This window comes from Heterocephalus glaber, unplaced genomic scaffold (genome assembly GCF_053883595.1).
Source record: "Heterocephalus glaber isolate CG9 unplaced genomic scaffold, H.glaber_assembly_v1.0 deba00001431, whole genome shotgun sequence".
Classification (NCBI taxonomy): domain Eukaryota; kingdom Metazoa; phylum Chordata; class Mammalia; order Rodentia; family Bathyergidae; genus Heterocephalus; species Heterocephalus glaber.
Window position 1 is genome coordinate 921,382 of NW_028258295.1, and position 26,268 is coordinate 947,649.

Consider the following 26,268-nt stretch of genomic DNA (forward strand, 5'->3'; position numbering starts at 1 on the left):
GGAGCTGATTAGGGTGGGGGAAATAAACACTCCCTTGTTCACTGAGTCTCTCCAGCCAGCCCAGCTCTGCCTTGCTCTTTGCCCAGGAATGGAGGGTAGGGGATAATCTTTCCCAGAATTTAGGTTCCCTGAAGCCATACTTTTGGTTGAGAGAGGAGATTTCTGGTCACAAAAATATGCACACAGGTGCCATTTCTTCCTTGGCTTTGGTTTGTAAAAATCTCTTGGGAATCTGGGGCAAGTTAGAAATGAACTCTGTTCTCATTGGGAGGGTCTCCAGATCCCTCAGCTTTTATGTTTCTGGGCCAGGCAGACTGAGTTTGGTTCAGCTGAAGCATGTAGAACTAGCATTAGAACTCACAATGAGATATTCGTAGCGAAGAGTGAAGATATTTCTCCTTTAGTGTGGCTGCTTTCCTATGTCCTTGTTCTCTGTTGCCCTGAGGTTAGTGAAAAGTGCCATTAACCTTAATCTTTAAGGATTTGAGTCAGATAGAAGGAAGAACTTTCTGGTATAGGTTTTCTGCCACAAGTTCTATCTGATGCAGACCCTTCAGTCACAGGAGTTAAGTGATGGCAGGGGTCTGGATCTCCTTGGAGCTCCAGTGTAGTGCACGTCTCTTTGGAATGACCTTTCTAGCAAGGATGGCCATTTGCCTGTTTCTCGTGGAACAGACCCAGTTATGATGGTGCCCCCTTCACTCTCAAAAGTGTCAGGATGCAGTCATTCTACTTCTAGCCCTACGCCAAGTTCCACTACAATGCCCTTTCAACTTTTTCCCCTCATACTGGGGATTGAACTCAGTGAACAGTGAGCTACATCACCAGCCCCCCAAACCCCTTTTAAAATCTTTTTTTGAGATAAGGTCTTACTGAGTTGCCCAGGATGGACTTGGACATGTGATCCTCCTGCCTTAGCCTTCTGAGTGGCTGAGATTACAGGTAGGAGCTACCACATCCAGGTCTCCTTCAACTTTAAAACCTAAATAATTGTAGTGTTTTCTGAATGGAGTGTTTCTCTGAGGATGGTGAGGAGGTGAAGAATAAGATTTTTATCCCTGCTTTTAGGAAACTTAAAAGTTAAGGAGATGAAGCAGATGCAAATACAGGCATGTAAATGTAACACACGGGAAAAGTGAACTTGGATGCAGGCACGACTCCAGAGTGATGCATTAGTGGCCTGTGGGACAGGAGGGGCTCCAGGGATGCAGTCGAATGGGGCCAGGGCATTCTGCAGCTCTAGCTGCACAGATCAGGGCTTGAAGCAGAAGCTGTCTGAAGACAGCCTGAGAGGTGAGTGAAAGGCCATCAACTTCAGGAATAGGGAAAGGAAAGGAAGGCTTTTGTGGAGTATATTTGCATCTGAGAAAGAGCCTGCACTGGTGTCCATAGCTATTCTTTTCCCCTTGCCTTGCTAACTTGTGGAGTCAACTAGGAAAATCTCTAGCAATGGGAGACTGGCTTCTGACATGATTTCTTAGAGGTAATGTTTGTAATAATGAAAATCTGTGTTAGATAAGTCTTTTCTTTAAAGCCAAGTTCAAGAAGAGGGACTCCATAGTTCTTGATACTGTGATTTCTTCCTGATTTCATGTTGGCTCCCTGCCTCTGTACCATCATACTTGCTTTGTTCTTGTCTCCCCCCGACTCTTGCATTGGCCTGAAAAACCCCTGTTCTGTTCTTCAGTGTCAAGCAATACCTTTCAGTATTCCCAGGCTCCAGTGGAAAGAGTTCTTTGAGCTTAGTTCCAGCCCTGACTGCCTCTTGTTATACTTGCTTCACTGCCCTATGTGCTCCTGGAGGGCATGAATCTAGCTCTTTTCTGTGTTTCCCTGGCACCAGGAGGCCCTTAATGAATATTTGTGGAGCAACTTCACACCTGGAAGAAGAGAGGCCTGCAGGGTAGGGAGCATGTTCAACTTATATAAAAGGTATTTTTATAAGGAGGACTGCAGTGAGCACACAAATGGATGGTGAAATGAGTTGGCTTGCTCAGTGGTGAGGATGCAGATGGCCTTACCCTTGGGTGGTGGAGCCCTGATTTTCCTGTGCCATCTTGGAGTTATTTTGAATGAAGGGGTAGGATTTTATTTTACAGAATCTTCCCTCTTAGGAATATCATATTGGTGTGTACTAATGGCATTGTTTTGGGGGAAAAAATCATTTGAAATGAAGCACAAAGCCTAACAGGATTTACAGGTTTATATTGCTTCCAACAAACTCTCTTTTCATAATTCTTGCATTTTAGAGGCCAGGGAGTATTCAGTATCCTGATTTGAGACTGAAAATCAAGTGTCTGTTACAGCACAAGGCCCGGGGACACTCCTTTGGGGCTTACTGTTTGTCTGTAGATCTCTTCTGAGAAGATTCCTGCACAATACACTTGCTTGGGAAAGAATTGATTAGTTGATTCTGAAGTTAGGATGTTTGACCTGTGTGATTCCAAATGAAGACGAAAAGGCAAAGCACTTGCTGTTTTAAGTTGGGTTCTATGTAGGTAAAGACTTGCTTGGCGTCTTAGGTTGGGTCAGTAAGGGATGTAACCTTGAAAAACTTCCTTAGTGAGTTTTGTTGTGTCTGGCTGCAGTTCAGTTCATCAGTAGTTTGCGTGTCTTGGAGCCTGGAGAGTGGGGACTCAAAGGAGCCCTTAGAGGAGTGAGATAGAGAATTAAAAGGATGATAGAACTTTTGCAAGAGGGAAGGGGACCGAGAAGTGGAGGGAAGGGGAAGGAGGGAAGAGGAGAGTAGGGAAGGGCATTAAAAAAAATTAAGATGTGTGATGTACATGTGCCAACTCTCCACAATGAATGTAAGCATTATGTACTGGAAACATAGTAATGAAAATCAATAAATAAATGAAGAAAAGTAAAGGATGAGCTGAAAAGCCATCCTATTTGTTTACTTGACCTTCAGTAGGTAATGCATGTTTATAAAACAAAATTTGTATGAAGGAGTCTGACAAATAAATTTTCTTCCTTTTCATGCCCTTATTCATCCCAAGCCCCTTCTTAGTTGGCAATCACTGTCCTTGGTTTTTTGTATATTCTTCCAGAAATATTCTATGCATATATAACATGTACGTACATAAAAATTCAAGCTTGAAGTATCAATGGCTTTCTGTTACCTGTAGCCCTGGTGCTATGGATAATGAGATTAGCATTAGCTCTAAAATATATTTGTGGCATGACTGTGAATAGTCAAGGTGTTACCGGACGTGTCATAGTATAAAATAGATGGTTACCTTTCTCCAGGCAAGAGGAAAGAAAACTTCTCTCTCATTTCCCCTGGAGGGTTCCTGTAAGCCGGAGAACAGCGTTATGAAGCCTGCTCAGTCTTACAGATGCAGAGCCCTGGTCTGTGAGAATATCAGAATAGAGAGATCCTGGATATTGCCTTAACATGTTCTTTTTGAGAGTGTTTTCATTATATTCTGTAAAATGAAGTAAAATGAAGTTAATGTATGCTTAATAAATTGCTTTGAGATTTGGGATCCACAAGGTAGATCCTAACAGCAATGACTATCTTAAGGCAAACGGTAGATTTTGCAGGTACAATTCATTGTTGGATTTTAGTGTGTTCCTCCTTAGCAATCACAGCCATCTTTGTAGTGTCATTGTTTAATCCCGGGGCAGAGCTAGATGGAGCCAGCCCTGTCCTGTCCACTGTAATGGAGGGACACAGAGGCATTCTAACCTAGAGAGCAGGTAATCCCCGAAATAATTTGCTTTTGCTATGTGTTTAATTTTTTTTAAGCATCAGTTTACCTTCTTAATTAAATTTTGCTTAGGTGAATATTAAAATGTGTTTGCATTCTTTGAACTGCTGACAGGGGAAATGGCTGGCATAAATGTGTTCAGGGAAAGCAAGTTTGAAGTTTAGAATATTCAATAATAATTTAGATGTAGATAATCGAGAGCTGATTGCATAGAACTGTATTAAAACTAGGGTATTACATTGAGTTTTCCTTCATTTATTTAGATTTTTTAAATGTGATGGAAAGTAAAGGAGAATGCACTACGTTTTGGGTTAAATGCATTTGAGATGAGTATTTCTCCAGAAGTGGCCTGGGTAATGGGGAAAGTGTTCTCTTTGTTTATGAGAATGGGACCTTCCTATGTATTCTCTAGCTATGCCAGAATCTGCTGGCAGATGGCATATTCAGTCTAGCCACGTACATGCAAAAATCAATTTCCCTCAGTTTAAAATGAGCCACAGTTAATTTCAACCTAATTTATTGGTTTATCGACCTGTGAACCTTGGGCCTTCGAAGAAGTGGCCTGGACAGCCTTCTAGCATCAAAGTGGCAGGGTGGGCTGCTGGTCATGATCAAGATTTGAGTGTCATGTTATGTTGTTGTGAGATGCTGAGTTTTGAAGTTGAAATATGAGGACTGCTTTGTACATGTTAGGGTGGGTTCTATGAAGGTAAGACTTTGTAACAATGAAAATCACAATAGTGAATTAAAAAATAACTGCAAATTTCTGTGATCCACTGGGTAATTTTTAATTATATAACTTTTAAATGCCTACGTAAAAATACTATATTATTCCATGGTTTTTTTATGGAGGGAAGTGCTGGGTGTTGAACCCAGTACCTCGTGCATGCTGCGCACATGTTCTACCACTGAGCTACACATCCAGCCCTGGGTAATTGTAAATTATAATGGTACTTCCAAGCCCATTGTGCCGCTACTAAGAGCTGGATGATCCTGTGTCCCTTGCCTCATGGCACATCCTTCAATACAGCACTGTTGAACAGGTGTTTCTGCAGTAATGCTCAGTATCTCTGTGTCCCGCATATCTACTAGCTGTATGTAGCCAGTGAGCACTTGAAATTCAGTTAGTGTGACTGAAGAATTCTTTTACTTCCTTTCAGTTAAGTTAACATCTGAATAGCTACACGTGGCTTCTGGTTCTTGTACAGCTCACATGGCTCTGATGGGCTGGAGGAGGCCTCCCTTTCCCAGCCCGAGGCAACCCCTATTTCGTCTAGGAGAGAAGTGAGCACCAAGGCCTGCATTGTGTGTTTCACAAATAGGGAGTGAAAGCAAGAGTTGAGGGCTTCCTAAACCTTGGATTTTGGAGGCTGTTGACTTTCATGTTGAGGGTCAGGAGACGCTGGCTCTTCTTTCTAGGGAGGGGTCATCAGGGTGCCCAGGAGGGCAGGTGGGCACAGAGGTCACCTTTGGGGGATGCCTCTGCACAATTGCCTCCTTCTTTTGGTCACTTAGGCCTTGAAGGCTGACCATTCACAAGGGCAGCCACACCTCTGTGCCTTCCTTTGTGACCCGGCCTGTCACAGGCAGCCCCGGCCTGTCACAGGCAGCCCCCTGTTATCTGGCCTGTGCTGAGGCGTTGTGCAGAGCCCATGTGTGCATTCTGTGTAGCAGGAAAAGATGTAAACAGTACCTTAACAGTGAAGCCATCTCCCCACCCCTGCCCTTTGCTTCCTGTGCGCTTGTTGACTTACCTCAGTGCAGCCAGGTCTGTCTTTCATCCCTTCAAGCCTTCAGACTGGCACGAAGACAAACAATAGAGGCGTGTGGTCTTCATCACTGCATCGTGCCCCCACCCCCTCCTGGCTGGCCCTTCAGCTTAGCATGCCATTGCTGTTGCGGCCGCTTCAGGCTCTTGGCTTGGAAAATTGGGACCCTTCACAATGATTTATCTCCAGTCCCCTGAATTAGATTAAAAACACAGCTACGAATTCTCAGAAAGGCAGGCTGATGTGATTATATCTGGAATCTGAGTGGCAGACAAGGGAAATAAAAAGATGCACGTTTATCAAATGCGTTTTGTACCATGTAGGGGCCAACATACACTTTATCCCCCCCCCCCCATTACCCATTTTTAAAAAATGAAGAAGATAACTGGTAGGGCTTTAGTTATTAGAAAGGAGAGTAGCTTGTTGAGGAGAAACCTTTTCCCCAATAACTGTGTGGAAGAGAGTTTTGGTGGAAAGGCCATGGTGGTTCTCATGTGGAGTAAATGTGGATATGAACCAACGAGTGGGTCCCTAGTTGGGTTTTAGTATGTTAGAGGCACTGAGGTGAGTTCCATCCTACTTTGTTGGACTGGGAGCTGAGATATATTGCCCCGTAACATTTTTCACCTTAGGAACAGAGCAGAGCTGGGAAGGGGGGTGCCCCGTGAAGCTGAGAGTGTTTGGGAGGACTTGAGCTTTTCAAACCTGTGCTCAATTAATTGAGTAACATGAGACCCAATACCTATTACTTACCTCATCTGTGTACATTTAGTTCCCTGAAATTCTCTCACTGAATAGTTAAAAAAATTTTGCAGTTAACTACTGAATTTGGCACTTTGTGCCTCGGGGGCTGGTGACAGGAGGGTTACCACAGGAAGCAGGCCTTGAGCAGCTGGAAGAGAGGCACTGAGGAGTGGATGTGGAAAGTTGGGGAGAGATGAAAGAGCTTCCAAAAGAAAGCTCGAGAGTGAGACAAGGAGAAGGGTGCTTTAGACAGTCGCCTAGCCCTCCTGGTAGCACTGAGGCCATCTGTCACTGAGAAATTGGCCACATTTTGGGAGGTTGACATGCTGTCCCTTCTCCAGCAGTCTGGTGTGTAGCTTCTTTCCTAGTGTGGGGAAGGAGCCACTCAAGAGGTCCTGAGGGCTTTGGCTCAAAAGTGTAGTATTGAAATGCTTTCCCTTTGGGGTGAAGGTGGTAGAAGACCATTTCTTCTCAGCACCAGAGTCCTGGTGCTTGGAGACTGGTCTTCCCCAAGGTGCCTGAGCTCCACAGTGAGTGTGAGGAAGACAGCCTGAAAGGTCCACTTGGCCACCAGTTCTGAAATTGGCTCAAGTATGTGGTGTTTTGTCATTGTATTTATGCCACTGCTTGCTCCTGTGTGTCTGTGTTCTGACCCTGGTGATATGAATGTTAATTTTTTTTTTTTTTTTTTTGGTATGGGGGATCGAACTGGGTCCTTACGCTTGCTCAGCAGGCGGCGAAACCACTGAGCTAAATCCCCGGCCCCTATGAATGTTAATTTTTGATGGGTGCCTTTTTGTGAAGAATGGCCTATTTTGGTAGAAAGCCATTTGGACATGAAAAGAAATGATGTTTATGGATGTTGATGTTACGAAATACATTCGTGGCTTACATCTCCTTTGCATCTAGCAACAGTCCTGCAGACTTGGGAAGAAAGGAATTATTATGCATCTTATTTCACAGAGAGGTAGCTTGTGGCTTAGAAAGTGAAGTGACTTACCCAAAGTTAGACAGCTAGTGCATTGTGGAAACTGACATTCAAACCGGGGCTCTGATTTGCTTCAAATTTTCTATGACACTGCCTCTCCTGCATAATCTAGTGATATAGTGGAATGTTTTCTCTGAAACAGAGATCTGAAGCTTTTCTTTTTCTTTTTGCAGTGATGGGGGTTGAACGCAGTGCCTCACACATGCTAAGCCAGTGCTCTACCCCTGAGCTACATCTCCAGCCCTTTTTGTCTTTTTATTTTGAGACAAGGTTTTACTAAATTGCTTAAGCTGGCCTTGAACTTCTCCTTCCTCAGCCTACTGAATAGCTGGGATAATAGATGTGTACCACTATGCCCAGCTGATCCAAAGGTTTTGTTTTGTTGTTGTTGCTGTGACCCATTGTCCCGCCCCACCCCGAAGTCTATGTAATCTGTTATCTCCTGGGCTGTCCTGGATGCACTGGTTTTTAACTTTCCAAAGGCATCAAGTCCCATGGGCCTTCCTATCACTGACTCTGCTCTTCTTGCCCCTAGGTTCAGGCTTCTCCCTCTCCCCACCTCTCCACCCCTCCTGCTTCCTTCCTCATCTTTATGCTATCAGGCAGCAAATAGGTTGAGTTTTCCCTGCAGTGTCCCTCTCTCCCCCACCTGAAGCTCTCTGTTTAACAACTGAACTTAATCACTATTTGTTGAATTTTTTTGTTTAATGCTTGTTTCCTCTACAGTACTAATTGAAGAAACAGGGCCTAGAAATCTGCTGTTTTCCCAATACCTAGTGGAGCATCTGGTTTATAGTAAGTGCTCAATAAATATTTACTGAATGAATAAAGTGAGGCTCTATTTATGGTGAAGCTATAGAGCCAAATAGGGGAGTCAGGGAGAGTAGGTGATCTGAAATTGTTTTAAGAGCTAATAGAAATGGCTTTGGGTTCCTAGGCGAATCTTGTGGAAGGCAGGCCGGCAGGCCATGGCTTAGGGTGCTCAGCAGCCAGTTATCTCTGTTACGGGGTGCTTCCTGCACTGTTAGACCAGCACTGGGCCTGTGTTTTAAGGTTCTGATGGAGCACACATCTCATCTCTCTCTGAGCCGAACCTCACCAGGAAAAGGTAGCAATTGATCTAGATGTTCTCTGAGCTTCCTTGTGGCCCTGGCATCTTCTTCTGTTTCTTACCCACTAGTAAGTGAAGGGGCAGTCGTGTTTGTGGTGGATTTTTTCAGAGGCTCTGTTTATAGGGAGCCTGCCTGGAATAGCACGTCATTGCTGACTGACTGGCTCAACTGCAGGGTGTGGCAGACATATAAAGTCTACCTGCCAAAGGTCAGTGAGGAATGATGCTTTTTGAACTGTAAGTCAGTGAGAATATGCTTCTTACCCTTTTGGTAAAGAGGAAGGAAAAGGCATATTTAAAAAAAAAACCCTATTGAAATGCCAAATTTCAGTTCAAGGGCATTCTCCTTTGGTTTTCTCATCTGTAAAATGGGCAGTGTAGCTTTGTCGGGAAAGTGGTTAATGAGTTCTGTGGGTGATGGGAGTACCTTGGGCCAACATAAAATCAGGTTGTGTGCTGAGATTCTCCAACTGTGATGTCTTCTGGGAGCCCTCATAAACTAGATTTCAGCTCTCCTGAGGGGGAGAGTCCTGGAGGATAATGAGCTTTCTAAATATAGCAAGACCACAGTCTTGAAAGGGGATACTGGGAGGTGATTTGCATACCTCACATTTAGGTCACATGCTTTGAGAAAACCTTGTTATTCTTGGACCTGGGGAGTCCGTCTTTGCTTTCTGCAGGGCCCATATCGTTTGGGGGATTTAGCTGCTGCCCCTGACCTCAGAGTTGAAGGACAGGATATTTGTTTTATACTTCATTGTAGAATTTTAAAAATACTTCTTTGTGTTTCACTGCTAGTGCAGCTGAGAAATGAGCCAGACTGCCTTGTTTGTAATGCCTCATACTGTGTTCTGTAAAGAAGCTGTGTGGGAGGCATGCGGACGTCAAGCCGGGGGTGTCTAGGACATCTTGAGCTTTGGTTTGACCAATGAGAAGGAGGTAACAGCAGAAGAAATGAATGAATAGAACATTTCTGACCCATTCCATGAAGGGCCCCCTTCTTCCTGAATAAGTTTCAACGATCTTATAGTCTTCAGTGGTGTTCTTGGAAACTTCTCGTGGTTGTTTCAGACTTACAACCCTAATTTTCCTCAGAAGAGTTCTCTGTATTCTTACAGTTGAGAAATCATTAAAGAGCCTGTAGGGTGTGCCTGGCACCTAGTAGATCTCAGTGAATACTTCACAGGTAAGTGAAGGCATGAGTAATCAGTACCTTCATGCAGCAAGCAATTTATTTCCTTCCTTTTATTTATAACAGCCCTGAGCTGAAGGATTAGGTGGCAGCAGATTCTCTGTCCTACTCTGCATAAGAAGAGGCAAATCATTTTACCTCTGTGGCTCTCCAGGGCATGGTGGGGAGCTGAGAGACAACTAGGTGTTGGAGGTGAGGTTTGATAAAGATGGAGGTATGTCAAGGTGTGAGTGGTGATGATTCCCGAGAGCTAGCATTGGACATTGGACGCCAGCCCTGAGCCTGTGGTCATCGCTCCAGCTGGGGACAGCTGGGCTTCTGCTAATGCTATGGCTCTGCAGATGCTGCTGACAGTGTTTTGAAGGATTGCTTTGGCCAGAGACCCAATCCCCAGCCTGCCTGCCTCTATGACTCATTCTAGCTGCATATATTGGTAGCGGAGGGCTTGAGATGACAGGAGATGAGATGAGATGAAATGAAAGAAGCACCTCTTAAGAGTGGGAGTTCCTAGGTACTGGGTCCATACTTGAAAGGTGTAGTGTTCTACACAGGTGGCAAAAGGGGAATTTACATAACATTAACCATTGTAAAGAGAACAATTTAGTGGAATTTAGTACATGTATATGCTCTGTATAGTTCCAAAATATTTTTATCACTCTTAAAGAAAACCCCTTACAGTTACTCCCTTCTCTTGCCTTTCCCCTGGCAACCACTAATCTACTTTCTGTCTCTGTGGATTCACCTGTCCTGGATAATTCATATAAATGGAATCATGCAATATGTGATGTTTTGTGTTTGTCTTCTTTCACTTAGCATGTTGTTTTCGAGATTCATCCACACTGAAGCATGTATCAGTACAACATAAAGCCTTAACAGCCACACCAAATCCCCAAAGACAGATTCTTCCCCATCCTTCTCAAAAAAGAGTGGGTCACTCTAGCCCCTCTAATTTAGTCATAGGTCTAGCCTGAAAGAGAGGAATGGACTAGATTCACTGTTGTCCAAAAAAGCAGCACTAGAGATACCTAGAGTCTTTTTAAAAAATACCTATTCCTGATCTCCATTTAGATGGTTTTTGAATCAGTAGGGCTGGGTGGGGTCTCTCAGATGCTTCTGATCCTAGACCTGCAACCCCAGGCATTGTTTTAACGACCTGCCTGTGAACCTCTGAGAACCCTGAAGTACCTCCCAGGCCCTGCCCTTGGTTCCTGATGCAGTTGCTGATCAGAGATATGTTTACCTTCTGGGAGGAGGCCCCGGGCTCCTCCCTGCTGCCACCTTTATAGCTTCAATTAATTGTGTCTCATTTATCAAGCTCCAGCTTGTGAGTCAGAGATGGGAGAGGGAAGGTTGTTCATGCCCTGGGGTTGTGGTTATAACTGACTGCACGTCAAGGTTATATTCCTAGAAAAGACACACTCCCACCTCCTCCCACGCCCTCCCAGGGCCAAGTCTTCTGGATCGATGTGTGGGGCCACAGTGGGAGAGGACAGCTTGAGAGATCTAGAGGCCTGCAGCTGCTCTCAGGCTGGTGGTGAGGAGGGCTGGAGGAGGGGAATCCCCGGAAGGGAAAGGGACCCAAACAAACAGGAAACCACCTCTTTAAGTAAAGGGTCTAGCTGGGGACCTGTGGGTTGTTGTTCGTTACAGGAGCTGCCCTGGGTTGCTGGTTTCTTGGTCCCTTGAGACTGTGGGGTTAGAATTGGAGAGGAGGAAGGTGAAGCCAGAGAGTAGATTGCATGTCTTGGCCTCAATAAAAATGATGGTCTGCTAATCTCCTGTCATCCTCTGGATGCATTGATTCCTGCAACTGATTCTGGTCATGTGCTCTGGGGGATGGGCACCTGGGCTGCCCTGGAGATCAGCCTGACTCACCAGGGAGTTATTCTCATGACCAGGATGTGTCTGACTTCTTGCCAAGGCAAGGAGCAGAACAGTTTGTGTGAGTGCCTGGTGGCCCTCAGACATGCTGTTTCTTGCCAAGGATATTTTTCTTTCCCTCCACTAGCCTGCCCTTTTTCAGTCTGCTTTTAGAAAAACGCAGACATCTAATAGAAAAGGCTTTTTTTTAAAAAAGAGGTATTTCACTAAGCTTGCCTTTTGCAGGCTTTCTTTATTTAAAAAAAAGCCTTTGGATGTTTTGAAGCTTGTCTTTGTGCTCATCTCGTCTTTCTCCCGTTGGAATGATTGAAGGAGGTCTCATAAATCTCATATCTTCTGCATAGAAAGACTTCCAGCAAGTTGTTTTCAGACCTCTTCCCCACTCTGATCCCTGAAACCTTTGTAGCCTGTTCAAAGCATCATCTGATTGTTACCTGCCAGAGGGGGTGCTTTGACCACACTTTTGAGGATGCCCAGGCTGGACATTGGTGGGCTTTTTCATCCCAGGCCCCAGTGAACTTACGTGGCTCTTGCAGGTTCTTAATCCTTTATTGTACTGACCTTTACATAGTTCTCTATTTATTCCCGTTTGGTTCCAAGGGTGAGGATAGTTTTGTAGAGGAGAAGACTTTAGCCTGAATTCCCAGGGTGCCTGTGCTAGTGGGCTTCTGATCCACAAATGCTTCCAGATTCTTCCCAAAAGCCTGAGCTGGAAGGAGAAAGGGGGAAGGGAAGGAAGGTTGGAGGAAGGCTTCAGCAGCCTTGGGAGATTCCCTTAGCTGCTTTCTGCGGGTAGCATCCTGGGTTAAATAATTTATATATTTTTATTTGCGCATCTCTGTTGATGCTTGCCTGGACTTATCTATCAGGAATGAGAAGTAACTTTTTGGAATGGCATGTTTTCCTAAAAAATATCAAGGGTCTTTTTCTTTGAAGAGGTCTTATTTCAAATGCTTTTCAAAAGAGTTTGGATCCTGGATCAAATTAGATGCAGGTGCTTAAAGTGCAAAACAGAGTCATTATAGATTAGTCCCTTGGTTGATCTGGCTGCCAAATTTGTGGCCCAGGTGTTTGTCCTCTTGTGACATCTGAGAGCTCCCAAAGGAGTAGGTGGGGAAAGTTAGGGCATGGTCGGGGAGGTAGGGAAGGAAGGATGGAAAAAGGAGGTATGGGGGAGGGGTTTCTGCTTTGGAGCTGTGCTAAGAGGACGCTCTAAGGGTAGGTTGGTCCAGACTTGAATTTCATTAGTTCAAGAATTGGTCCTGGGGGAGGTGGGGTATACTGTCCAGGTTGACCCTGAAGAGCCATCTCTGAGTCCCAAAAGCTCACTTTTCTGCCCAGACTGCCTGAGGTAACTGAGGTGGCTGGTGGATTATGCTTATCTCTGAGATTGCTCAGTAAGAGATGGCACATGGACTGGGGATTTAGCTCAGTGGTTCCGCTCCCTGTCTCGCAATCACAAGGTCCCAAGTTCCATCCCTGGTACCCCCCACAAAAAAGAGCCATGGCACATGCTCCCGATTTGGAACCTTTGTCCTGCTATGGACCAGCTGCCATAAGGTTTGTTACTATCCTCATCCATTTGTTGTCCATACAGGTGAGGTGAAATGCATAACTCAGGTGTCCTGAAGTGCCTGTCCTTGAACTGGTGTCCATCAGTGAACAGTGAAATAAGAGCATATGTTCAAGGTGGCACAGCCAACAGATGGAATGGTGAAATAAGGAAAATGGAAATAATGTAATTATTTTTCCAAAGGGCAAAATAGCCATCTAAAATAACTTTCCTTTATTCTGAGATTATGTCCTTCCTCAGTTTTAACAAATGAGTCCCCAAACCTCAGTGGTATAACTAGATCTCCTGATTCTGAGAAGTTCAAGGTGTTACTGGTCGGAGGATCACCTTCTCAGAGTCACAAGCTCCTTCTGTCCTCTGGGTTTGCTATCTTCTAGGGCACTGGTAGCAAACCCATGACGTGTATGCCTTATCAGGCTGTTTGTATCATTGAAAGCTCTGAAAGGTTCACCATCACTGTTCTACGACTTTGGGGTCCTTTGAATGCAGTCTGGGTCCAGATAGGGAAAGAAAACATGACTGTGTGGGGGCCAGGGCTGTAGTGGCCCTGACCACCCTCCATCCCAGGGCCTCATCTTGCAGCCACAAAGCCTGGTGAGTCTGTGGTGTCCTCGTAAATTAGAGGAAAACTGAGAAAATAGCTTGTTAACTTCTGACACCATGGCTGTTTTTGTTAACGTCTTTACCTGTCAACTAGAAATCACTATCCAATTCTCCGTTGGCCTTCCTAATCTTTTTTTTTTTTTTTTTGGTACTGGGACTCGAACTCTGGACCTTGCACTTTCGAGACAGGCAGTGGAACCACTGAGCTAAATCCCTGGCCCCCTAATCTATTTTTATTTTACTGGTTTACAAAAAGTCTGGGAACTACTGTTAGCAATAATCCAAAGGTTATTTCTGTTGACTTCTGGAAAATATTTCTTTACCTGAGGTAATTTTTATTAGCACATAATTACACAATTATGGGGTACAATGTACTATTTCAATAGATGTATACACTGTGTAACAATCAGGTAACTGGGATGTCCAGGTAATTGGCATCTTCATCATCTTAAACATTTACATTTCTTTGTGTTGAGAACATTTGAAATCTTCTCTCCTAGCTATTTTGAATTATACAATTAACATTTATCAATCTTTGTAATCCCACTTTGCTATAGAAGTCATTACTTCTCTCCAACTGCTTTTTTCTCTTTTTTTACCCAGGGCTTTGTGCATGTGGGGCAGGCACTGTTCACACTGTCCAGCTGCTCTTGTGAGCTCATAACTATCTTCTGTCACTTCTCCCTGTCCTTCCTGACTGCTGGTGAAGTTTTCCTTTTTTCTTTTTAAATAAGAGGGATGTTTCAGTTTACATTCTTACAAGTGCATGTCACACACATGGAGTAGGATCAGAGTAACGAGATTGATGCTATGAATGAAAATAAAGCAAAAGAATAGATTATGCGGATGAAATCCTGAGAAGATTTTCTACAATCCAGCTACACACAAAATATAACCAAATGTAACCGGGGGACTAGTGTTTCTTCTTGAGAACTTGGGTGTGGTAGAGTATCCACGGTGGGGAGAATAGGCCATCCTGCCCCAGTGTTTTACATGTCAGAATCTTGGCGTTTCTGAGTGACAGGGGAGGGGAGATTTGATTTTGAATGTGTATGGCTGTCATTAACCATGGTTCCTGATTCCTGTGTTTGTCTCTTTCAGGTCAGTCTGAATGACTCCCACAATCAGATGGTGGTGCACTGGGCTGGAGAGAAAAGCAATGTTATTGTGGCCTTGGCCCGGGACAGCCTGGCATTGGCGAGGCCCAAGAGCAGTGATGTAAGTATTTGTGTTGCTCTGGGCACTCCTTGGTGCCCTCAGCATACCCTTTCTGATTCTTTGGGATTATCATGTCAGGAAAAATAGTGGATAGAGAATGGGCAGGGTGAGTTATAGGACAGCAAAGAGGATCGGGGAAATAATACATAGATCCCATGTTTTCTGAACACAGAGGGGTGCAGTCTGTGTTCTAAGCAGATTTGTGCAATGTGTGATTGTTTCTGTGAAGTGCTAGGTGGTCTGGATTATTGTATCTGCTTAACAATTTTCTCACCCACCTAATTGGTCTTTTCCACATGCCAGTATCTTCTAACCTATGACAGCTGGGTGAACTGTTGAAATGGATTCTTTCATTTTCTTAATTTCCACCATTGGCTGCTGGCTATGTTTAATAGATTAGGTGTTTTAAAGACAGGAGTCCAAGCATTACAGACTCACTTGATCTTAGCCAATAGACCAAGAAGTGACAAGGGCTACAAACTCAAAGGCCTGTAAGGGAGTAGACAGGTAAAGGAGGGGAAGGAAGCCAGCTCTAAGTTCACAACACTCTTGATATCCACACAGAAAAATGTTTGTCCCATTTTTTTTCAAGTCTATGACCTGCTTGGATAGTAGAGGCCCTCTCCCCAGCTTTGATAGAGATCTAGGGTCAAGAAACATTCCTGTGTCTTAATTTGAATGTGGCAAGTGGTACTTGGTCTCTGTGATGTAGAGGTGTTAGGAAGAAGTAAGGGGCTGTTGCTTACCAGTTCTAGGCTCTGGTTGCATCTAGGATGCCGGGTCCAGTGTTGCCAGGTCTGATTTTTTTCAAGAGAGGCTCAGAGGTCTGGATGTTTATGTGAAACTGCTGAGTTCCAAGTTGGCAGCTAATGTATAATTTTTACAAACACTGTCTGGGCCAAGTGAAATAGATGAGAGGGTCAGAGCTGGCCTGAGGTCCAAAGTCTGTAGCCTGTGTTCCAGATTTCTCCTTGTGGGCAAGAGGAACCTTCCCTGCCCTGGACTGGGGTCTGCTATGGTGATAAGGGTGAGGCCCTGGATAGAATAACACACTGAGAATTGGGTACCCTGTATTCTGGTCAGAGGAAACCTGATGGATTTGCTGGCACTTTACATCAGCCTTAAGGATACACTTGTAATTCTTAAATGTAGGTTTGGTCTCCATGATGTTCCTCTTTTATATTTAGTATCTGGGTTGGTTGTGTTCAAAATAAGGTGACCAGAGGGAGCCTTGGGATGTTTCTAGTCAATTGAATTAGGCAGCCACAGTCAGGGAGGGCCAGAGAAATGCTGGCCGTAATGATGTGTAGCTTTGCCCTGTGTGGGTTCTGGGCCTACTCTGCAGCAGGCTAGAGTAGTTGAGGGCAATGACTTTGGCTCATTTCTCAATGTGCTCAGGGTTTACAAGCAGCAGCTATGGTCACAGGCAGCCACATATGAATGCTTGCTGGTCCCATGACACTCTGTAGGCATCTGTGCATGTGTTCAGAACAGCACTCTTTCTATGTACCCTTCTTGGGCACAGGACCCAGCTCTGGGCTATACCATGTTAAGAAATCCTCCATAGGGATTTTATGCTTTAAAAGAATTCTTTGAACAGAAAATAAATGAAAGAATGAATGAATGTTTGCAAGCTGGGTAAAACAACTTAATACTTATTTCATAGTTTTGCTGGACAAATAGGAGCTTAGAGGCGTAAAAAAGGATTCACTTGGGGTTATTGACCATGTCAGTGTGTAAGCTTGGGGGTGATGAGATTAAGACCCCATCATGTACTCAGTGTATGAGACTGCGGTATCACTAAATGACCCATTTGTCTGGGCTCAGCAGTGACAGCCCCATGTCCTAGCACCCCACCAGTGCTGGTTGGTGATTTTAACTATTGCCAGTCTGTCCAGCTTAGCTCTTACTCTGCCTAAATATTTGTGTGTGTCATACTAAGAGTCCATTGAACATTTGAAGTGATTAGTTATTTTGAAATGAAATATAAGATAAGAAAGATTAAGTAGAAGGGAGATTTAATGCCCAGCGTTAATAAATAGGGATGGCAGAAATTTCCTCTATCTGTATACAAACTATGTTAAAGAATTGGCAGATGAAACTGAGATGTTCTGATGTGAAAAGTTAGTGCAAAAATAAACTGTGACTCACAGGCAGAGTTGGTGGTGTTGGAGCAGTAACAATCCAGATTTTCTTTTAAAAAAGACTGCAAGGATGGTTCCCAAGACCCCATTAGAAGTCCGAAGGGAAATAATTTGTATAGATAAGGACCTGTGTGAACTGTGGGGAATGGCCAAGGTCATTCATATTCACTATATGAAAAAGGATGGGTCTAGCAGGTGGAATCCCAGAGAGTTTGCTCTTGAGCAGGAAAAAAAAATGTAATTATCACCTAATGAACTTGTGCCAGTGTGATTCTATAAGGAATGGCACCTCTAAAACTGATTTTTATCCAAAAGTTGATGAAATGAAGCAATAGATGTAGTTTATTTGGACATTTCCTATTTCTGTTTTCTTGTGTTTTAATTTGCGAAGTTCTTAGTTGCATCAGCCTTTGGCCAAAGAACTACTGCTTAGAGATACTACCCATCAGAAGATCAGGATTGCTGGGCATGGTGACGCATGTCTGTGATCCCAACATTTGAGAGGCTGAGCCAGGAGGATTGCCATGAGTTCGAGGCCAGCCTGAACTACATAGTGATACCCTGTCTCGAAAAAAAAAAAAATTAGGATCAGCCAGAGAAGATGCATGAATGATGAATGATAGAACTCACTGCTCTTGTCCCACCAGTCACACCACAGTGGTGTGATGTTATGATTTGTGCCTTCCAAATTTGACTAGGTTGCAGGGCCAGTCCTTGCTAACAGTGCAGAATTTGGTAGCCCCCGGGAAGCTGGTGTCTGGCTGAGCACAGGATCTGAAATCAGAATACCTGGGTTGGAATCCTGGCTCTGACATTCATGGGTAATCTGCTCCTGGGCTAGTTTTTTTTTTTTTTTAAACCTTCCTATTTGGTCTTTGTGCTAGTCAGCTTTGTGTAGCTGTAGCAAAATATTGCAATAATCAACACATAAAGAGAAAAAGGTTATTTTGGCTCACAGTTTTGAAGATTTTGGTCTATGATTGTTGTCACCATTGTTTTTAGGTCTTGGGTGGGTATACTGGATGGCAGTGGTGGAGCATGGACGGTGGAACGAAAACACATCAAGAGCCAGGGGACAAAGACAGTGAGGAGGGGACCAGGGCCTTGGAATCCCCTCAAGGACATACCCACAGTGATCTAAAGACTTCCCATGGGGGCCTGTCCCTTAAAAATCCACCAGCTCCCCCTCACATTACCAAGCCTTTAACACATGGGTCTTGGGAGACTTTCAAGGTTCAAACTAGAGCATTTTGTCACTAAGACAGTACTTGAAAAACCTTGCTACCAATAGTGTGTTGTGTGAATCAGCCATATGAGGATGTTCTGGGAGCTGTTTAGAAATACATAATCTCAGGTCCCACCCAGACCTTTTGAATCAGAATCTACATTTGGCCAGTGTCCTGCTGGGTGGTAATTTGTAAGCACATTAAATTTTGAGAAGCAGTGCTAAACAAGACTAGGAATCGTGCCAGATGTGGAGCTGTTCTCTGTACATTTTAGTCCCCCCCCGCCCCATTATCATTATATAGTGTTAAAGTACAAGGAAAATAATTTTAAACTATTCACTTCAGAGGACCATCATTGTAGGAAAGAAAATGATGTAACTAGCAACTATGGGCAGCTTAGTAACTCTTCCCACGTTAAATTTTGTTGGACAGGGAACGGTGTCATATTGAGGTCAGAGAGGACTAATTAGTGCAGAAATCTGTGTCTGGATGGAAACAAACTGTGGAAGCACCAGAAGAGGGAGTACGTATGGGGTGTCAGCCCCAGTTTACCTGAAGATGACAGTGGACAGTGAGTCAGCAGTATCTTGCTGCTGTGAACAAAGATAACCTGAGTGTAACTCATATTTGTGGGTGCAGTGTGAAGTCCACAAAGCCATCAGCCTGCTGAAGTTTAACTTAGCATGGTCAAGGCCTTTTGTGTGCTGTTCTGGGTAGAGACAAGTGGATAACTGCTCCAGCCCTGAGCCTGGTGTTTGCCCTATGGTGCTTATGGTCTGTGTCAATCAAATAGAAATTAGAATTATGGGGATGGACAGAAATACAATGTTGGAATTGTTCAACCTGGAGAAGACTAGGCTAGTTGATGAGCAACCTGTAATTGCTTTCAGGTACAAGATGGACCCTTATGTACTTAGCCCCACCCATTTCCTCAGTACTAGGGATCAAATCCAGGGCTGTTCTACCACTGAGCTACAGCTGGAGCCCTTTTTGTTTTTGAGACAGGACTTTGCTAAGTTGCCTAGGCTAGCTTTAAACTGCCAAGTAGCTGGAATTATAGGCGTGCTGCCCCATGATTGGTCTGTACTTACTCTTAACCTTTAAAAAGTGAAAGACTCAAGAGATGGGTTTTATTTCCTGGTGAGAAATAAGAAAGAGCTTTTTGGTAGTGAGAATGGTTTCACCTCCGAGTACACAGTGGGAATAGTGGCTGAGAATCCAGGAAAGGCTCTGTACTTTGCTGGAGTAGGTCTTTTCTTCCTTGCTGGCCAGTACTTCTTCCAGTGCTAGGACTGTGCATTTGGTGTACAGTGGAATGTAAGTACAGAGAAGAGAACATTCGCCAAGTAGGTGACTTGCATTCTGAAAAGATGACTAGATTGGAATTGGAAAAAAGTGACATAATTTTTTTTTAACCTCCTAGCAATAGGACCCTGGTTAGTCATTCTCGTCTAAGAGTCTTAGTTTTTGTTTTCTCTTAAATGGAAATAATGATAGTCAGCCCTCCATATCTGTGGGGTCTGCATTTATGGTTCTGCCACCTGGAAATTGAAAGTGGTAGGAAAACAATTGCATCTGTACTGCACATGTACACACTTGTCTTGTGTGTGACAACTATTTACATAGCATTTACATTGTCTTAGGTATTATAAGTACTCTAGAGATGATTGAGAATGCATAGAAGATGTGGGCAGGTTATATGCAAATACTACTCTGTTTTATATAAGGAACTTGATCATCCACAGAGTTTAGAATCCGTGGGGTCCTGAAACTAAGCCCCCTGAGGATATGGAAGAACAACTGTATTCTCTTTCACTCACTGATTCATTTAGTTCACTTTTTTGTTAATTTATTTAACACATTCATTTACTAGTTCTTTGGTTTATAATCATACTTATTCTTTGCTGAAGTCCTTGTTGACTACCTGGTATGTTCCAGGTGCCCTGAAGGTAAAACTAACTTGTGGGATTTTTAAAGAGGAAGAGAAATAATGATAATACAAGAGTATTGAATAGTGAAAAATTCTACCCTGTGTGAACACATTATCACATTTGTGCCTCTCAGGAACTAAGTCATAGTAGATTATCAAGTCATGAGATTTTGGAGCCAGGAAGGGCCTTAGTTCTCAATTTGGGAAGCCAGCTAGTTTGCTACGCACAACTTCTGAGCCTACCTGGGACTTGGTGTCCATTCTTGGCCTGGGAAATGGAAGTGAGAAAGTCCCACTTTGTCTTTTTACCCACCCAGATTATCTGTGAACTCTCAACCTGCTGAATTCCGGAAGCTGCTTTTGTGGGAGCTCCTTGCTGTGTGTTTTTGATCTTTGGGAATGTAGGCCGTGGGTTCCTAGAAGTTCCTTTCACGGTGACCTAGAAAAAGGCAGAGCCTCTGTCTTTGCTGCTTCTAACCTTGACTTCTATTAAATGTTAATGATCCTCATGAGCTCTCTTGTGTACAGCTCCAAAGTCTTTCATTGTTAACCCAGTGCAGTCATCAGACATTCACATGTTTACATGCCAATGTCCATATCTTTCATTAGTCTTTATATTTGGACTTCTGGTGTCTAGCACAGTTCCTGGCTCTTGTGAAACTCTCAAGGCATATTTGCTATGGATTCAAATGGGAAGTGTTGGCCATATACTTTTTGGGAATAGTCCAGTAATTCTCCTCTTGGGAGTCACCTGACATTCTTCTTTAGTATGTTCCTTGATTCTCTTTCCCATACATCATTTGAAAAATGACTAAGTTATGATTATCACTATTATAGTCATCTATCAGGTTGGTTTTTTAGGCATTTGATTATATTAATTACTTTTCATGTCTCATAGATGGTCAAATCTAGGTCTATATTATTGGACAACTTCCATGCTGCCCTCCATGAGTTGAGATGATAATGGCTTTGAGATCACTGGCTTTGAAGGCAGGCAGCCAGAGTCAAGATCCCAGTCTGCTGCTTACTTTCTATGTTATGACTGTGGCAAGTACCTAATCTCATGAGCCCTTGTTTGTCTTCTTTGTAAAATGATTTTAACAGTTACATTCGCCACATAGGATTATTGTGAGAGTTCCCTGAGCTCTTTCACTGGAAGAGGTTAGTACTGTCTCTGCACATAGTAAGCACTCAGTGAATGATGAGTCTTCTTCATTTTATCAGTGTGGTTACTACATTGCCAGAAACCAGGAAGCAGGGGAGAAGCAAATTTTGTTAGCCTGGACATGGATCCTGCTGCTGTTGCTATCATCTCCCATGCCACAGAATCACAAAGAAACTAGTGAAAAAGGGAATTCTGGTACTGATTATTTTTCTCAATGCTGGGGATGTAACCCAGGGCCTTGTGCATGCTAGGCAAGCTCTCTACCGTAAGCTACACTTCTGTGCATATTTAATCACTTAGGACTCTTTCATCTCATGGAAGCCCATGAGAGTATTCTTCCTCTGAGCATAGGATGCTCTAAGAAGTGAACCTCCCAGGAGAGGTATGCAGGATAAGATTGCCCTTCTGGAGTCATTTCCACAGATGGCAAAACAAATTTCCAACCTTTTACTCTTCAGAGAAACACATTCTCACTGTCTCTGGATATAATTTGTTAAACACTTAACCTGGCCATGATGGGGATGTTATCGTTGTATCTGTGTTTGTTCTCTGCTTCAGGGTCTTAGTTTTGGCTCAGAAAAGAGGCCAGCACAATACTGGCAGAGGTGGCTGCAGCGCTTCTGTGCTTTCTGCCTCCCACAAGCGTGGGGACAGATACACAGGTACTCTGCTTCCCTTTTTTGAGCTCTCTGGTAATATTGGTAATTCATGTTGTCAGGGACCCAGTGAAAGCTATATCCAGGATCCAGAGTGGGATCCTGGGAAGAGGAGGAACAGTGAAGGTTTCTTTGCCTGATTCCTCAACCAACTCTTTTCCCCTTCTTCTCCTTCTCTGTATTCCAGGTGTACGTGTCTTATGACTATGGAAAATCATTCAGTAAGATTTCAGAGAAGTTGAACTTTGGCATGGGAAATACCAGTGAAGCTGTGATTGCCCAGTTCTACCACAGTCCTGCAGACAACAAACGGGTAAGTAAGCTGCTGATCAGACAGTCTGGACCTCACAGGACTGTATGCTCCCTGCTGCTCTGAATAGGCGCTGGGAGATGGTGCCCTTCATGGTCTTTGCAGCATGATTGGTAGCCAGCAACTGTGTTTCTGTTAACCTGGGAGATTGTGACAGAGTACAGTTCTCAGGGTGGGTGTCTATGCATAATCAGGCAGGCAAGTACTGGTCAGGCAGGATTTCCAGACAAACAAGGTCAGGTTAAATCACAGAAAATCTGCCAACCAATAAATTGCCCAACTCACTTATGGCAGAAATGTTGCCCAGCTACTCCGGGACTTGCATGGCAGTCTGATTCACAGTTTCCAAGAGCAGCTGCTGAACTCTTGGTTGTTGGCATCGCAGCATGGGTGTGTGTGCATGGATGCATGCAAACGTGAGTGTGTTTGTGCATTCCTCTTTCCCCTTCTCTGAACCTATATAAATATAGAAAAGAAAACCAAGGCAGCGGATATGACTGTGCCTCCTGCTTTGTTTTCCCAGGTGGCATTCCTGGAGGCTTTGTTTCTTGGGTCAGAACCCCCAGGAAGTTGGACTCAAGGAGGCTTTGACACTGGACCTCCAGGCAGATGGAGAAGGGAGGGTAGGAACCCAGCAGTGTGCAAGGCTTTCCTGTTGGTCTGGTAGCTCTTAGCTCTGAGAGTTGTGTTTGATTGCTTTCTCTCTCTCTTATGTTGCCTCACTTATTTCTAGGGCCAAATGGTTTCTTCCAAGGAAAGACCCTTTGTAGAAACACTTGTTAGTAGTAGAAGCTTTCCAAGGTAAGGGGAGCTGCTGCTTTCTCCTTATCCAGAATGGGCTCTATGAGTGAGGCCCACAAGGTCCTTCTTCCAGGGCTTCTCAGGTTGCCTGTGACCTCCCAGCAGGGGCTGGATTCAAAATATTTAGCAACTGGTGTGGCTGGGTCCTTGACCAATTGGAACAGACACTGTCTGTAGGGAGCTGGGTCCAGTAGGCTCCCCTGGTGGGCCAGGCATTAATCTTTCAGTTGCTAAATTGGCAGGAGGTTCTGGGGTAGGGGGTCCTGCCTTTGGGCCTTCAGGAGGAGCCGCTCTGTGATTTCCCCAGCAGCAGCTATTTGTCAGCTGGTACAGATCAATTAAAAGAATAATAACTGAATAGTCATTACTGGTTACATATCAGCCCTGCCTAATGATCTCAGAATGAAGCTACAGTTAGATGCAGACTCCCCTCTCTTACCTAACTGCAGGGCGAGTGAGCAGTTTTCCCCTGAGATGAAAAGCGAAGAGAAAGCAGTGGAGGGTGCTGGCTCCGTGGGCTGGACAGCTTGCCTTGGTGCCCCTCCCTGACCTTCCCCTCCCTGTGCCTTGTCAGGCCTGTTCTTAGGGGCTCCAGAGGTAGCTGGTTTCCCTGCACATTTTCCTTTGGACTCCTGAAAGGGGAGGAGCTCTCTTTAGGGCCCAGTTCCTGGTTGTGCCACATACATCCTTGGCAAGAAGCAAATGACACTTGGATTGCTTACTTTATTGGGCCGTGTTTAATCTTTGTTATTACTGTTAGATTTCTACATTGTCTCTCTAACTGTGGCAGTAGCCACAGCCTTGAAACTGCCCTATTGTTCACTGTCCCTTTTCAGCTCCATCCGGCTCCTCCCACCTTCAGGGCACAGATGCCTACAAGTGTCTTACATCTTCCTTCATGCTAGTTGTGTGTTGTGGTGAACAACTAGCTGCTCACACCTTGAGTCTGAAGAGTCAAAGGGAGAAAGAATGATGCTTGGGAGCCACAGAGGAGGTTTGGTGCAGGGAGAGGATCAGGGAATTTTGGAGCATTAGGTCTGCAGAGTGCTGAACAGGGGCCATGGCCTTGGCGCCAGAGGGCAGAAGAACCCTGGGATGATTGCAATAGAAGAAGTTGAGGTGTTGCATGGTGAGATTGGGCCACACGTGCCACACATGTACAGCGTGAGTGCCGCCTGCCATGTGGAATGATGCACTTTAGCTTACTTGTGGGTATGTTGGCTGCACTTTACAATTGGAGGGGATGGGGAGTTAGGAGAACAGAGATGCTGCCTTCTTAGAGAACCGCATACTGCTGGACCTGAGGCCTGGAGCAGGCTGGGCCAGGGAAGCAGACTTTGCTAGAGCCTTTCTGGTTTCCCAGAGAAAGCTGTTACCCTCCTGAGACATCTCAGGAAGGAAGTAATGATTCTTATTATGCTGATTGCTTTTGTGACTTTTACCTTTGTCCTATGGAAAGCAAATTGCCTCACCAGACCTGCCATTTCCGGACAAACCACACAGGGCTGGGTGCCGCCCTGTCAACAGCAGGGTGTTAGGCCCCCGCAAGTCACGTGTGTAAAAGTGTCCCAGGGGCTGTCAGCACTTGAAGCTAATGTCAGCAGCTCCTCTGGAGGGTTAAGATGTCAGGGAGAAGGGCAGCATGAAGGGAACATGTGCCTGTGGAAGAGGAAAGAAGGTGTGAGGAGGCAGCCAGCTCCAGTCTGTGGCTTTGCCTTTTGATGCAGATGGAGTGGTTGGGGGGCACCTGAGTGTTCAGGTCTGTTTTTGCAGAGCCTGCAGTCCCACTTCCTCTTCTTAGTCCCCTATGTGCTGCTCCCTGAACCCATATGCAGGTCCTGCCACCTGGCTGTTCCATTATGGGTCAGGCAGCGTCTAACTGATTCTGGCTTCTTTGAGAAGGACCACTGAAGTGCAGTGGGGCTTCACAGCCTCAGCCTTAGCAGAAGTGAGAACTGAGCCTGCCATTTCCCAGGCAGAGATTGGCCTTAGGTAAAGCTGTAAACAGTTCTGTTTCCCTTTCTTCCCTCATTGGCTGCTTCACCCTTCCCCCTACTCACTGTACTCTTGGTTTCTGCCCTCAAAACTGGAGACAGTCACTTGGGTTGATAACATGTGGATACATTTTACAGCTCAGTTTGTTATCTTTGCAGCGGTACAGTGTTTGTGTTTTCAGAAGAAAAGAAGGTAGCTCCTCTGGAATATTAAGTGCTTGCAAACAGGGCTGGAGAAGTGGGGAGGGGTGAAGATGTTCCTGAGATCACACAGTTTAGGATGCATCTGCAGAGCAGCACTGTTCGCAGACCTGTGGGGTTGGCTGCCAGTGAACTTGACAGCCAGGCGCACTGGGACTTAGCAGTGTGGGACAATCTATGCTTTCCTACCATGTGTTTGTGTGATGTGTCACGTAACAGCAAGGTGCACCATGTGTCCACGATGAATGGAACTTGTTGCTAAATAGAGCTGGAGGACTAAGGGAGGTTGGATCAAAGGAGTACGATCTTCATGGGGTGTTTTGGATTAGAAATGGAGCTTCTAGGATAGACACATTATGTCAGTAGGTGGAGTAGAGTTGGTGGAAGCCGTCTAGCACACAATACTAACAGTGTCTGCATGTGGTTTCCATGCAGGACAGTCAGGAGATTGCTTCTCAGGGATAGAAGGTTTGCCCTGAGCTACTCTACAATATCTACCTGGCCCCCTTTTGAGATGGCGAGAATTCTCTTTTACTTTGAGAACTGTGGGAAGCCATGGAAGAATCTTTGAGTAGGGAAGTAACTGGTGTCTTTTAGGAAAGCATGTCTCCTGGAAATATGCTGATGGATTAGAAGGGAAAGATTAGAAAAGAGCATGGAAAGGGAACCACTGGAGCAATGAAGTTGCTCAGTTGCTCACTCAAACCTCCTAGCCCCTTCCACGTATTTCACTGCTTGCTAGTCCTAGAAGTTGCGAGGATGAATAAAACCCCATGCCTGCCTCCTGTTTGCTCACGGTCTCTAACAGGGACACAGACCACACAAGTAGCACTGGGAATAGGAAGGAAGACAGATTTTGAAAAATACTTAATACTTAATGGGTAGGCAGCTACTTGAAAATGGAAACTAAAGGGAGAAGATGTAGTCAAAATCCAGGACTGACTGAGTCATGAGGCTGGGAGATAGCATGTTTGGAACCTGGGGCATGGGAAGAGAGAATTGGATTTTGGTGGGAAGGTGTTGAAGAATTCAGCTTTAAACCCAGT

General features: G+C 44.6%; 1 protein-coding gene across 2 annotated transcripts in view; it reads left to right on the top strand.

Annotated features, from left to right (window-relative positions):
* Positions 1-26,268, top strand: part of Sorl1 (sortilin related receptor 1) — a 169,894-nt gene that overhangs the window by 2,274 nt on the left and 141,352 nt on the right. For both annotated transcript variants that reach the window (XM_004870912.4, XM_021249086.2), the window contains exons 2-3: positions 14,679-14,795; positions 22,104-22,229. In XM_004870912.4, the coding sequence (XP_004870969.2) occupies positions 14,679-14,795; positions 22,104-22,229 (243 nt within the window). The remainder of the gene's footprint in view (positions 1-14,678; positions 14,796-22,103; positions 22,230-26,268) is intronic.